The sequence below is a fragment of the Cololabis saira genome, chromosome 6 (genome assembly GCF_033807715.1).
Source record: "Cololabis saira isolate AMF1-May2022 chromosome 6, fColSai1.1, whole genome shotgun sequence".
Classification (NCBI taxonomy): domain Eukaryota; kingdom Metazoa; phylum Chordata; class Actinopteri; order Beloniformes; family Belonidae; genus Cololabis; species Cololabis saira.
Genome location: NC_084592.1, coordinates 13510855 through 13526892, shown reverse-complemented (window position 1 = coordinate 13526892; position 16038 = coordinate 13510855). Strand labels below are relative to the sequence as shown.

Below are 16038 nucleotides of genomic sequence, written 5' to 3'. Positions count from 1 at the left end.
TGCAACCCGGACCTGGAACAGAAGTTGACCTGCGGATCCTGCAGGAAGGACCTTTCCCCGCAGCCGTGCATGCGCGCAGCCGCACACTTTCACCAATATTTCTCCCACACGTCGCTTCACGGCTAATGCCTACAAAACCTGATACAGGTCATCTAGACTGCAGGAAGCAGGGCGAGACTGGTGTAATGGGGACATTCCTGTGACTACAGTGAAAGAAAATGTAAAAAAAAAAAAAAAAAAAAAATGCCGGGTTTTGCTGTTTAAACGTGCTTCCTTGTGAATTTTAGCTGCAAAAATGAGAAAATAAATAAATACATATTTGAATCTATCATTAATCAGATATATTTATCCATGCCTTCTTTCAGAGGCGGCAAAAGTCCCCTCTCACTTTCCACATGCATGTAGATCTGGCGCAATAAGTTCAGAATACTTTTCTAATTCAATTTTTTTTCAATTCAATTCGATTTTATTTATATAGTGTCTAATACAACAGAGGTGCTTTCCAGAGACCTAGAACATGACCCCCGAGCAATTATTACATAAACATAACATAAACAATGGCAGGTAAAAACTCCCCTAGTGGGAGCAAAATGTTAGTTTGTCTGATGTATTAACTGCATTTATTTTTGTATAAGCGTCTATTTGATAAATGAGTTCAGCATAGAAGAGAACGACGTTTACGGAGTGGCGTTGAACAATCCTGCACCCTGAAAGGTCACTGGAGCTGTCAATCAGCTGGTTACCATGACAAACACCCCGCTACGACGTGTGATTGGCGGAGATCAGGAGGCGTCTGTTCTGCGTTTGCCTCCGTGGGTGTTGGAGTTGCAATCTTCTGATGATTCATTTGGTTGTTTTGGCGCTGGCGGAGGCCCAGGGTGTATTTCTGCAAACACATCTGCAGCACTAATTAGACAGGGGAACCATAGGTTACATACGGTGGAGTAGAATTATTATTCTCTCTATATTTTATTCAAACTCTGATTTTCTGCCCCTTTCCAAACTTTGAAAAGCGGATTTTAGAAGTCGAATGCGAGCAGACGTGTTTCCCCTTCACCCCTCAGACCTCGGCCTGAGACGCTCGTTATGGACTACCCTCGGCCGCTTTTATGAATTGGGTTTAAATTAGTAATCGGGCCATAAATGCGGAACAATCAGGGTGCGCTGATGCAGAGTGGAGGCGGACACGAGCGTCGCGGCGCGCACTTTTCACGGCGCGCTCATAATAAGGCCATAAATCCGGCGGAGAAAGGAAGCAAGAAAAACAGCCCTCTTTTCTCATTAGGCAGGCCCGGATTTACGAGCTTTAAATGAAAAGGGAAAAACGCGCTGTTTGAAGTGAAAAAACGGAGGATCGAGTGGAAAAGTCCACCTCCTCAGGACGGGTTTTCTTCCTTTAGTACACTTACATATGAGAGTTGGGTTTCCTAGTGTCATTTTCAGGGTTACATGAGTTTACGACCCAGACTTTCGAACATAAAATATATCATAATTGCATTTCAGTTTTTCTTCTTTCCCAAGGACTGTGATATTTAATAAAAATAATAATAATAAAAATAAGGTCAATAATAATAATAATAATAATAATAATAATAATAATGATAACAATAATAATAATAATAATAATGATAACAATAATAATAATAATAATAATAATAATAATAAAAAGGGGTGATACAATTTGATTAAAAATATTCTCGGTATACAAGGTTGCAGATTTCACACTTTATGAAGCAAACACACACACACACACACACACACACACACACACACACACACACACACAGTCAGTATCATAGAAAACAAACACAGAACAAAACAAAAAACCCGCCACAAATGGCAGTCTGTTATTTTACCAGCATGCACTGATATTCTACACGTCAGTTCCACGTTTGGCCAGTCAGATGAAACCTCACCAAGTTAGACGCTGATTAACACAAAGAGTATTGCAATTGTTGTGGGGTGTATTTTATTGTATTTTAATTGTTATTTTTTATGCATAAAACAATGTTGCTGGATGATAACAATCATTATCCTGCAATGATTTAGTGTCAGGAGGTCATTTTAGCTAAAGAGCGGGGATACATCAGCACACTGAAGTTCTTGTTAGTTGAGTTACAGTATATTGTCAAAGCACTTTTCAACTGCAACATCACAAGATGTTCTTGTATCTGCAGCTCGGCCTGTGTTATATTCTGATTACCCAATGGATCAAAGATCATCTTAATAACAGTCTGTAAAAGCTGAAAATTCATCTTTAGGAAGTCAAAATTATTATTCTTAAATAGTACTGAAGTTGAAGCTTTAAAGATTAAGCTTTTTTTTTTAAACAGACTTTGAAAATGGACAAAAGCAGGTTTTTTTCCAATCAAAAAGTGCTCACTGACAGCTGTCACATTTTCCACAGCTGTTAATCCTTCATAGCGTATTTGTTTTTAATTACCCTCAAACATTTACCAAATGTGCTTACTTGGTGTTTGACAAGCGCCAGGAGGTTCCCATCAGTTAGTGAAAGTCCAGGACACGTGCGTGCTCTCATTTCAAACACCAGAGTGGCGACGCGGCTGCAGAGCAACTATATCTGTTCTTCCAGTGGAAATGTAAATAGTATTAAACTGATTGCATCGGTTCACCCTTTTGAGTCCTTGTAGGTCGTCAAGTTGCCCTCCAATCAGTTTCCAGCCCCATCACACGTGTCCTTGAAGTGTCCTTGAAGTGTCCACTGAACCCAACTTAGGGGGGGCAGGTTCTCTTAGTGCCGGTGTTCTGCCATTCCATGTTCCCTGCCAGAAAATGCTACTTTGTGGTTCTTCACATGCGCACAGTCGATTTTCAAAGTTTGATTGCGACGCCAATCATTTATTGCACGATGTAAAAAGGATAATATGGGATATCGATTATTTGATCTTTCAAAATACATTACCCATGACATGAATTGAATTACACTTTGTGAAAATTATACGATAAAGAGAGAAAAAAAAACAATTCTATCGCTTTATTTGATATTCATTAGGCTATTCACCTTTATTTAACCAGGCAGGTCATTAATAACACATTCTTATTTACAATGACGGCCTTGCAAGAGACAAGGACCACTTGGGGGAAAAGTACGTGGTTTAGGGAGTAAAACACAGTAAAATTGTAGCTCTACAACGGTAGAAAACCATTAGGTAGCATTTTTTGGCAAAGCAGCAAAAAATGGCAGAACACCGGTCCCAAACCTGGATAAGTGGGGGGGCCCGTCAGGGAGGCGTCTCAAGTAAATTAGGGCTCAGAAAAAAAATTTATATCCAGTTTTTTTACACTTAAAACTGGTATAAAATATAAAGTTACATTTTATTTGTGTTTATGTAACTTATGTAAAGTGTTTAAGAAAATGTAACTTAACTGAACACACACACACACACACACACACACACACACACACACACACACACACACACACACACACACACACACACTTACAAAGTGAGGAATTATGACTGTAGAAAGTCCAAACTCTGTCTTTATGAAGGTTTCTGACTTTTCCTTTTGTTTTTCTCTGACTTTTACTCGCCCACGCACAACTTCATGTCTTAGAATGTCTATAAAATAGTGTCAGGTGAAGGAGACGTAGGGAGCAGAGAGGGGGCAAGTCCCAACTCCCATTTCTCCTTCTAAATACGTCTTACAATAGCAACACGCCGACGATCAAAGTCTCGGCCAAATCAACACGTGGAAGGCCGTGATCCCTGAAGAAAAGAGTGAAAAGCCAAAAGAAGTTGCTTTTCAAGCCTTCTGTGTAATCTGTGGCTGGAACGTCATCAATCAGGGATTTAAACATGTTTACTGTTAAACGCTTCACCCAAATGTCCCTCTGGCACAAACATGTCATAATAACCAGAGTATCACGTCATGAAAAATATTAGGAGCAGTCATCCCGACAGATGTGCTTACTGAGATTTGAAAAAGACAAAGAACATATACATTTCAATTTCTTTTTCATTTTTACATTTGGAATGCATAATAATCTTTATTTGCTGGTTGTTTCCTTTAAAATTTAATGTATTTTTTCGCCCCCTCCCAAAAAAAACCCCAACAAACAAACAAAAAAAAAGCAGAAAAAAAACAATTATTGGATTTTTACCCTCCGTAGAGTTTGTTTTTCTTAGCTGGAGAAAATTCTGCTTTTTCAAACCATCTTACAGTAATATCAGAGATTAGGAGCAATATCACCATTTTTATCTTTGAATTGATTGTTTTCATTGTGATTTTCTACGTCAGCAATTCTTTTTGTATTAGAAATGAGTTGAAACCTTTTTACAGTGAGACGGAAAACGTTTGGCCCAATGAATCCTCCTACCAAGACCACACATGACGTGCTTTAAATCTGCCTGGACTCCGCTGGGCATCACCTCATCATGTTGCTTTTCTCCCTTCAGGAGGATGTTTCCTGCCATGCGAGTGAAAATCGCTGGCCTGGACCCCCACCAGCAGTATTACATCGCCATGGACATCGTGCCTGTGGACAATAAAAGATACAGGTACTATCCTGACGCACCGATGAGTTCACATGAGTTTGAATGCTTGAGTGGAAATGCCAGCCAGCTGGTGAGTGCTGTCCAAGACGACAGTTCTTCTCGGTGTAAAGCCGGGTATTTAATAGGAGTTAATCCAGCTCCAAATAGATGAATGCATCCCAGAGTTTCTCAACCTAACAGCTGTTAAATTAAATGTGATTTCTTTAATTTGGGCTTCAGAGAGAAGTTTATTGTCCTGGGACAAACGTAGTGCATGGCACGCAATTCAGCCGCAAGAACTGAAGACTGGGTAAAGCTCTCACCACTTCGTGCATTGATCACAGCTAAATCCAGAGATGCTGCATATGTGTTAAAAAAAGAACCCTCTTTCAGTCTCAAAATGGCAGAATCAGCCTTCAGTGAAGGCTTTGATAAATGCACAGCTTGCACAGACATGTCTCTGTGTGCAAATGTGCGAGCGGCCTGCACCCTGCCGCTGCTAAAACTGGACACATAGCTGCGTTTTCCTGGACGCGTTTCAGACGCCGGCCTGAGCGCGAGCACTCGCCCCTGCTTGGATTTCTCTCATTTACAGACCATTTATCAAAAGTAACAGGGTTTGGATTAAACAAAGATATTGCTTGCAGCTTTTGTCCAGATTTCTCATGCGCCCGACTCCAGCGCAGAGAAAGCAGTCGTTCCCCTCATTTGCATGAGTGAAGCGAAGTGAAAGTGATAAAAGAGTTTCATGTGTTGGACGATGGCTCGTGTGTGATGGATCTCTCTGGATAAGCTATAAGACTGAAACCCTGGCTTGCAGCGCTGGTCACTGGTTGGAGCCAGAGAAAAGAGATTGAAATATATTCATCATCCCAACAGAGAGAGCAGCAGAGTCAGAGGCAGCTGAAAATAGTATAACTCTGAACATCCATGTCTGAGTGTGCAAACGGGGAGAAGAACAACACCAGAACTTAAAGAAATGTGAAAGTGCGTACCTGCTGCTGTAGATGTGCACTGTAGTTTTACGAGCTGCTTTATGGCTGATAAGGACTGTTGAAAACAGGTTTTATACGGTTTTATAGATGTTTCTACAGATGTTTTTGCTGATTGAGGCTATAACGCGATGATGTTAATAACCCTAAGGCTACATTTACATTTAAATTTGACCATTAAGAACTTCTTTTGCTAATACAGTCCAGATCTGCTGACATTTCCAAATGCTTTAGTCCTTCTGAGCACAAAACTCTGGAAAAAGTCAGATATATCTATACAGTTTTTGATGAATGGTTTAATATTTTCCTCAATAAGTTGTTCAGCAGTTTTCTTTCATCCAACATGACTAAAACAGGCCGTTTGTTCAGTGCCGTGGTCAGATGGCCACACTGATGGGATTTTTATGCCTGTTATTTGGAGCAATAATTGAATGCTATAAATCCACGTTAACAGTCAGAAAAAGAAGATTCCACATGATCAGCATTAAAAAGCTGGTTTGTTCTCAAACAGATGAAAACTCTTTTAAAATACCAACAAAGCTAAATAAAAAATTTAACAGTATTTTCACATGCCTGCATAAAACTTGTCTGTTGTGTATTTTAAAACTACACAATTTAACTTGATATCACACTTTTTTATTGAGCTGCATGAAGTGTTATTTAAGGGATTCCCCCCCTTATTTTTGCAATATTATCATACTCAAACAATAAAGGTGAGCTGTGACTTTTTATGGTGGAGGGGGCACAGTCAGCACAGAAATCCAAGACAGACAGCCAGAAATTAGACAATGGTACATAAAATACAAACAAACAGAGAAAAAAAAACAGAGATTGTTTTAACTGGTGAAAGATGCTGAGGTGTGGGAATGTCCTGATGCTGCACTGATGTTTGGCTGAACTTCAAAAGTAACACGAATATTAAATGATCAGTTCCACAAAATTGTCCCAGGAAAAGGATTTCTTCACAAACATGAAAAAAAAATAAAAAAAGAGATATTTGAAATTTGGTAATTCAATTTGTTTTTAAACATTCATTTTAGCGGTCCACTGATTTCCTTTTTTTGACTGCTTATTTGCAGGGATTCCAAATCAAAGCGAGGTGGTTGATGATGTTGTTTTTTGCTGTTGAATATTTACAAGAAATGTGTGGAAACTCAAAGGAAAGATAAACATCTACATCATCCGACTCTTAAATAATAAAAAGCAACATTGTTGAACAGGATTCGTCATGTAGGGCCGTTGCAAAAGTCAGAATGGAAAGGTTTGCACATTAAATTGACCTTTTTTCTTTAACTCTTCCATCTTTCAGATGTCCGTTCAATGATTGTGTTAATATTGACTCCTGATATCGGATTTGATCCCATCTCTAGTTAATTTACAAAAATCACCCAAACAAATATTTTTTTTAACCCCTTAACTCTTGAAAATGCACTGAAAACACAATTTAAACTTTATCTCCTTGTACAATTTTAAACCAAAGCCCAAATGTATCAGATCCTGAAACAATTTTTAATGGATTTAAAAAAAACTTTGTAATGTAGTTTAAAACTGTAAATTCTGTAAAAACTCTTCTAGTTGACAACTCAAGCTGCGTTCATCCATCCCTCACAGCTGCAGCGACAATATGCAAAACAAGAAGATCCATTTAGTATTTATTTATGTTTCTTTACACACAATATGAAGCCTTACTAGTGTTTTAACTTAACTTTTTACTTTAATATACTTAATGACCGCAACATATTCCTAAATAAAGTTGTGACTAAATATTTTACCATTAAAAGCGCTAAGGAGAGAATAAATAAAACAAACAACAGTTATTGTGTTTTGCCTTTTCATGAAGCTTGCTCATTAGTAAAACCTTCATAGTGACATTCAACTTTAATTGCTGTCTTAAAACCTGACGTTGTCATTTTATTAATTAAAATTCAATCATTCAAATATAATTTGAAATAAATGAATACTTAGAGAAAAAAAAACAACAATCTAAAAACGCACATATCCTACAAAAAAAAAAAACAAAATTTTTTTGTGAGCGTTAGGAGCAAAGTCGTGATGTTTATCAGATGCGGCTGGGACGTTCTCGTGAGCTCCCAGGATGTGAGCAGGAGCAGCAGCTGTGTTTTGAAGGCCTACATGGCCCGTCTTGGCAGCCGCTGAGAGGATCTAAATGCAGAAAGTTCAATGACATAAAATGCGATTGCTGAGGATTAGTTTTGTTTCATGCACTGTGCATGAGTAAAGTTTATTTACAGCCCGGTCTAATATGAAAATGTAACAGATCTGTTTGTCTGCATGTCCAAAACGTAGTAGCGTCACAGTAAAGGCTCAGCGCTTGTGAAACGATGACGTTTGACTTTGCCAGTTTTGTGTTTGGCAATGCTGATGCAACTTGATAGCAGCTTATAAATACGTATTTATTAGTACCAAAGACTAACTGTGAGGTTGTTTTTTTTTTTATTCCCTAACCGTGTATCTATTAATACATGACCATAGCTATTTTTTTTTTTTTACCTTATCAGGTCCATGTGCATGTGACTCCCCTACACTTTTTTGAACATAGTTTTGCAATATCCCTGTTTAATATAATGCATTAACTTGGCATGCAGCGATTTCTGAACTTCAAAGTTAAAAAGAAGCTGTCATTTTATCATTTTTCTTTCATGGTGCATGACTGTTTAATGTCCTGCAAAACACGTGGACGCTACTATTTTAGAAGGAACACATTGTGCAATATGCATTTGAAAAGTTTTGAGATTTGGTTTTGAAACGTTTTGCACTCAGATCAACTTCTTTATCGCAGATTGTGGTGTCACCCTCCACCGTTATTAAAGCTTCCTGGAGAGCAGATATCCAGCTGGTATAAAATGTGGAGTCTCTTCTATATTAATGGAACAGTAGTGATGAATGACATTTTTTCTAGATGTAGAGTAGAGGGAAAAAAAAAGTGAAATTACCTCAAAATTTGCAATTCTAAAACAAATATCTGTAAGTGGAAATTGTTACACAAATTGTAGTCAAGAGAGATTGTTTTCAAATCTTGGCAAGGCCTAAAAAATGAGCTACCAGTTGAAATAATGGCAATTACATAACTCCTTCAAGAGGATAAATCAGCGCTAAGACTATGTTCAGACTGACAGCTCGAACCCAGTTTGGAGCATTTCTGTACAGACTTTGGTCTACCACTTACATTATATATCTCAAATGATCTGATCTGTACATCCTGATGACACTTCCTGATCCACATGGTTGCTATGGTAATCTACATGCAAAGAACAGATGTTAGCAAACCACAATGGAGGGTGGTGAACTGCTTATCTCACTGGATCTAACGTGGAGAATTCCTGTTTGAGCAAGCAGATCATGCAGATTGAGATGCATTTGTGCAAATCTATTTGGAATCCCCTTTGAAACCATCTCCATGCGTTGTCTGGATCCACCTTGGGGGGTGGGAAGAAAAAAAAAACAATATTTAATGTGGTTCTTGACTGTTTAGACCGTCAAAAGGATCCATCTGAATACGGTCTGGATGTAGCCCCAAGGTGACTGAAGATGCTCGTTGGTTCCCACCCCTGCGTCTAAAGTTTGGCTCGAGTACAAACAAAATTAAAAATGTTTAAAAAGGAGTGCTGCAGGTGGAGCAAGGAAAACATCAAAGTATCAGGGAAGGAAACTCAAAGCAGCATGCAAATGAAAAATAGAAGGAGAACGACGCCAAGATGCAAAACAAATGGAGACAAAACAGGAATCATTGTTTCTGACTGATCTGTACGGATTTGCTGAGGGAAATGGGAGTTACAGAAAAGCCAAATGTAATCCATAATTTATAGAAAAACTGAAGGAACAAGGCTGCGGTGAACTACAGAGAAGCAGTCATGAATGATGGCTGAATCACAATTGCACATGGAGCAAAATCTTGACCTGGAGCTCCTGTTAGTGGAGCTGAAAATAAAGATGTAAATACGACTGCCGTAAGGAGAGCAGCACATTTACACAGTCATAAGGGACGTTGCATCTAAGATAAACGACCAGGAGAAGTAGCAAACAAGTCTACAGTAAACACGTCTCCCGTTCCATTTCAGGATGAACAAGCATCCTGCCGTAGAGCAGAAGCTTTGAAATGTTTCCTCAGGACCGATATCTCGGTGAGGTTTCCTGCAAACAGTCTGGATCTCAGTCCCACTGAAAAAGTGTGGAGTAAATCAAAGAAATGCAGTGACGGGGGTCCGTCCTGCAAAGCTGGAGCCTGACTGATGATGAAAATGGTTGTTCAAGTTGAAACCTCAAAGAATTCAATCTGTTACAGGAGTCAGGGCAGGAGCAACACAATAGTATTTATTTATTTCACTATTGTGTATTTTCCTCTACTGAAAAAAAACATTGACAGAACTTTCTTTTGTTTTTGGAAGTATGCTTTATTAAGTAAAAGATCTTCAGCTGTTGGATGAAATATGCTTTTTGTTTGTGATTTTTTTTTTTTCGTCTACAAAACAGAACAGCTGAACATCTTCCAAGAGCGGTGATTCCATATTTTTGCTGGTCGAGTTCCCGCTCCTTCTGGAAAAAAGATTGATCTAAAACAGATTCATCAGGAAGAAATGAAAGCCTTCATAAAACCACATAATAAATTAAATTGATGTGAGTTCGGCGATGGGCGCATTGGAGTTGACCTTCCTGCAGCCTTCGTTTCATATCATTGTTTAAAAATGTAAAGTTTTTCCACCCGAGCGTTTCGCAGACGTTCTGCCCTGCCGCCTCTCCCTGCTCTCTCATCAGCGAACCAAAACATCATGGAGGATTTTTTAGAAGCCAGAAGATCTTGTAAAATTAAATAGGATTTTCTTCCTTGCTGGGGAATTTACCGCAGGGCTTTTTCAGAGCGAGCTGGGAGCTGGGAGCCGCCGCTGCTGCGTCTCAGTGCATGGGAGCTCGCAGTGTGGAAACACAGCCTTTATAGGAAAGGGCTTGCTTTGCTTGGGCTGCCTGCCCTCTTTAGGAGCGTCTCGCTGGTACCACGCTCGTGAAATACCCATCTATCATACTGCTTTTATGTGGACAGTCGCTCACTTCGCTTTGCCAATCATGGCAGCTTTTCTGGTTCCTCAGATCTTTTACGTGTGTGACAAAGAACACTGAAGGTCTGCGTTAACATGCACGGCTCTCACACTCTTTTGGAAATATTAGAAATGAAGGAACGCACTCCAACGTTTTATCCAACGGTTTAATCTGTGCTGCCATTTACGAGGACCTGATTGATCTGTGCAGTCACATTGAAAATTAAACATCGTTTAAACTGTAACCTGACTTTTCCTGGTCTGGAAAGACATACACGTTGACTCTTTTGAAGATTCTCTCTTGTTAAAAGGGTCCGGTACCCGTCACATTCAGCACCATCTCCACCGGTACAGAATGTACCGAGGAACTAGCGTGGCGTAGTTCTGCCCGTGTGACACGTTCTGTTTCTCTGACTGGCTGGACGCCGGTTCAGAAGCGTCCAGGGTCTGTTTCTCCTGCATCTGTTGGTGCTGCGCTTCGGAAAGTTTACTCAAGAACACACAGACTAATTGTCTGAATTGAAGAAGAAGGAAGGCTGACCAGGCTGACGGTTTCCTACGTGAGAGAGAACATTACTTCCTGCACAAATACTGAGATAACACTTCTGCATCCACGAGGACAATCACGATATAATTTGCACATAGCACTTTAACATTAAGCACAAAGCACTTTTACTGGCAGTAGCTTGGATATTTTTAACTGCACACCCTATGTATGTATGTATGTTTTTACTTGTTGATGTTCTATTTTGTCTTTTAATGCTGCTCCTTATGCCTTTTAAATTGCCCCTCGGGGACAAATAAAGTATTTTGAATTGAATTGAATTGAATTGAATAATTTAACTCTAATAACTCTAATCTCTGGTAGCTGGTATAAACAAACTTTATCTTTATTTTAGAGAGAGGAATACACCACCTTTAAAATGCAACCTGTATGGTCTTTATTACTATTTTTTACTATATAATTTTTTTTTTTAATTCTTTTTAGAAAATGTAAGAATATTCAGATATTAACTAATTTTAAACAAATTTCAAAGGTAACACACACACACACACTACCTGTGGTGAGTCTGGAACTGACTCATGAGTCCGGATCTCAGTCTGAAACTGATGAATGTCTAAAAACCAAGGACGAGGACACTATCTCCTCTTACGTGAAGATATTTGAGAGCACACACGTGCACGCGCCTGGAGCTTTGGTCTTCTCCTCTGAACTCGGTGCACGCTAACGCGCACGCGCCCGTCAGCCGCGACCAGTAACCCAATAGCAGTGTTGACTGCATCGGTGCAGCGACTCAATCTGCAGCCTCCGCTGGCTGAGGTGTGTAAATGTGGGGTTTCTAACGTGCACGTCACACGCACACGCACGTGCACACCCACGTGCACACCCACGCTGTCATCAGCGGCTGTTTTCTACTCGTTGTTTGTTTGTCGTGTGTGTTCGTATCGATGCGTTTCATGTCCCTGCAGCATTGCAGCTCAGTTTTGACAGCTGGATGGTTCGGTGTTTTGTAAGAAGGCAGAACCCCCCCCACGCCCCCACACACACACACACACACACACACACACACACACACACACACACACACACACACACACACACACACACACACACACACCAACCACCCCCCCACCCCGCCCGTCCAGTAAGAGTGTCACATAAAGTCCAGTCTTTATTGATCGTTCCGGTGCCAGATGGTAGATTTATGGAAGATGAAAGCAGGGGACTAATCAGATTTCCAGCCCTGTTTGGGGCTAAAGTTTCCTCGTTCCTTAACACTTTCCCTGCTACGCTGAGCATAACCCTAAACAGCACTCCAAACAGGAAATTACAGAAAGGCCTGGCACCCTTGTGGCTGTACGTGTCTGCGCGTCCAGGTCAGAGGTCAGCGCTGCGTTCGGGGAGATGTGCAGGTCATTACACTGATACTTATTTGCATGTCGTTCCTCCTTTTATTCCGGTTTTTCATAACAGTCAAAATGAATTTTTCAGCTTGGATAAATGCCCCGTAATTTAATGGCTGTGTATTTTTATGACCGTTAAAGGGGTCACTAGGTTTGAAGCAGCAGACTGTCATCAGCTGAGTGTTTAAATGTCTGCCTTTTGCTGTCTGGGAACACTTTTTCCTGTTTTTGTTCAATCTTTCCTCTCTCCAAGTCTTTTTTAAGCTTTAGAAACCTATTGTGCTTTGCATAAACACAGGGTCTGTCTTATGAACGTGCTGAAGTATCGATTTTTCAATCCTAAAAAGTAGTGTTGAAGGCAACTGGACTTATTTTTTGCTTCTTGAAGACATTTAATCTCCTTTCCGAAGTGCTTCCCAGGTTCTAACTGACCGTGGGAGGGGGCATTCATTCCTACTAGTCGTTGAATCACCGAGTTGCCATCCCTCTGGTGGATTATATGGTCTTTGTCAACCGTCCGAGCTTCACCTTATCAGTGTGTCGGTGGGGCTTCCATTGCTTTTGAAGATAAAGGATTATCCTGATCATTCATTTCTTGCAGTGGTGAAATGCATGCAGGGATGAAAAATACTGTGTTCAACATGCCAGGTGGCTCAAAACGTTAAAAAGCGTCATACAGAAAGAAGCATGTTGTTGTTAGATGACTATAAAGCATGATGGAATGTAAGTGTTCTTTCTAACACCCAAACCATCGGGGTAACATCCCTCCCGCCTGGGTCTCTGCACACCCAGGATCCCAACGCTTCTCAGCCAAGGAGCTCACATTCACGTTCCCTTGTGCAACTCTGTGAGGGAAAAAAAAAGCCTCGAACACATACAGGGATCTCTGTTTTCCACATAAATCTAATATTTCATCTTTTTGGCTCCAAACTTGTCATGATGAGACCAAAAAACAAATGTTTTCTTTCTAACAAAGAAAACGAAACACTATCACCAAAAACCAGGTCTTGCATTAGTTCAGTGGGCGCTGTGGGTGGATTTCCTCGCGTGCGTCAGCACGACCTTTGGCGAGACGTGGAACCCCACATTACGCCTTGATAAGGCCACCAGACTGTGACCACAGAAACAAAGCCCTGCTGTAAATAGAGCGTATGTGGGGCAGAAGTGCCATAGTGGGGGAAGAAAACTCGTTGTTAAGGGCTTTGTAGGATCTAGATGAGGTTAAAAACATGCTGTATAAGTGCTTGGTTGTCTGCTGGCTATGTGGGTGCACTATAAGGTACATTAATTAAGTGCATTTGCATGTGTGTCGGAGCATTTTGTCGGAAAATGCACAAACCGTGTATAACCAAAATGTACTCTTATGATGTCAAACAACTTGCTTTGGCCCTAAAAAACGGATTTCCACTGCAGTGTATGACTCAAATGCACTTTCGTGCTCCGGCTTTTCTGGTTTTCCACGGTGGATAATGCCAGGTGCTTTCTTTAAAGCGCCACTGTGATTGATGTTCCGGTTAAATTGGAAAGGGGACATGAAAAGATCGCGGTTGAATCACTTCTCAGAGTTTTGACTTGAATGGTCATGAGAACCATCTCACCTGAAGCTCTGCTCGCTGCGCACATCAGCTTTCATGCTCTCATGCTCTCATGCTCTCATGCAGAGGTGTCAAAAGTATTCACATTCATTACTCAGGTAGAAGTATAGATACTAGAGTTTAAAAAATACTCCTGTAGAAGTTAAAGTATCAACTCAAGTTTTTTACTCAATTAAAAGTATAAAAGTACTGATTTCAAAACTACTTAAAGTATAAAAGTAAAAGTAATGTAAGGACAAAAGCCATTGAAAATGAATGTATCTTAGTATAATGCAAGTATATTAAAGAAGCATATATGTGTACTATTGAGCATTAACATGTGTTTCAGAGAGCAGGAGATATGATGACTAGTTGCCTATAAGTAGTAGTATTCTAGTATTGTAATTATTGTAATGGTGCAAAAATTCAAACTTCAGAGGCATGTTATCATTTATCCTAACCTTTATTGGAATGTACATCCAAGTTTAGTTGCAGGAATCTGAGGGAACGGATGTAAGAACAAAACTGGACAAGAACATCTGAAACAACCACAACCAAATTCACTCTATCCGGATGGAGCAATTTAACTGGATAGTTTTTTTTTAAAGGCCGAAATGAAATAGAGTAATGAGGCTGTTTTTAAAATGTAAGGAGTAAAAAGTACAGATAATTGCGTGAAAATGTAAGGAGTAAAAGTAAAAAGTCGTCTGAAAAATAATTACTCCAGTGAAGTATAGATAACCAAAATTTCTACTTAAGTAAGGTAACGTAGTATTTGTACTTCGTTACTTGACACCTCTGCTCTCATCCTATCATGCTCTCATGCTCTCATGCTCTCATGCTCTCATGCCTCCTCTGCAAAGATGCTCCACACGTTTGCACCCAAAGCTTGTGGCAAGGCTTCGGTTTAGGGGGCCGTCTCCAAGAAGAAGACACATGCAAATATTTTATTTTCTCTAATCTTTAATATTTTTGCCCTCTGCTGCAATGATGGGGTGCAAACAGGGGAACCAGCGTAGTAAAAAGTACGTGGTACCGTAAAGCGAGTAAAGTTAAACTGAACCATACTGTGCCGTTCTAATGAGGTTTAAGGGACCAAAACTAATTTCCTGCATGTTTATTGCTGGTTCCTCCTTCCTCACACACAGAAAGTGTGTGTTGTTCATTTCCGGGTTGTTTAGGAGAGATTAATCATAAGCAGCTGCTTCTATAAAGTAAAAGAAGACATTGATCAAACTTGAGGAACCGTACAAGCCATAGTGTCTCACACCGGGACTTGCAGATGATGGTAAACTACCCAGAACTTGTTCTGGGTAACAAATGCTTTTGGGAAAACCTTAGTTATTAATCCAGGGGAGGATATTGATTATGTAAAACTTTATTGCACATCTTACTGAGGAACAGTTGACAAAGTCTTGAGAAAACAGCACTTTCCTTAAATTAACTTTAGATCTGATGGAGCTAGTGTTTGATGTTTCCATAGTTTGGTTTATTGTTCAAGTCTATAAATATGGAGTACATATGATTATTTTGTAAAGGCAAGTACTGCACATGACTCTGTATGTCGGAGATGTTATTTGAGGGCATTGCTAATGCAAACAAGTTGTAATCATCCTTCTAAACATCTTTCCAGAGCATTTTATGAAGAAAAATGTTAAAGTAAAATAAAAGGTGCAACATTTTTTTTGCATAAAAGCTACCGACTAATGAACGTGAAAGACAGCGAGGACTCTTTTGCAGCTAGTTGCATGTTTGCAAACAGACAAACACACTAATGAAGCTGCTTCCTTCTTGATAGCGGACGGCCTTTACATATTTAAGGATGTTCATTTTCTTCACCTTCAGCTACAGCCGATCATCTACTACGAAGGAGACTTCTCTGAAAACATTCTGGTCGTTACCAAAATACAAATCTAAATAGTATAATAAAGCAGAGATATATGCTAATGTATTCCCTGAAACATCACAGTCTGGTTTGTCATCGTCCCACAGAGTTGAATTTAGCCACAGAGAGTCT

General features: G+C 39.8%; 1 protein-coding gene across 1 annotated transcript in view; it reads left to right on the top strand.

Moving 5' to 3' along the window:
- The window catches only part of tbx15 (T-box transcription factor 15), a 47747-nt gene that overhangs the window by 7355 nt on the left and 24354 nt on the right, over positions 1 to 16038 (top strand). Inside the window, exon 3 of the mRNA XM_061723314.1 lies at positions 4422 to 4523. Within this exon, the coding sequence (XP_061579298.1) occupies positions 4422 to 4523 (102 nt within the window). The remainder of the gene's footprint in view (positions 1 to 4421; positions 4524 to 16038) is intronic.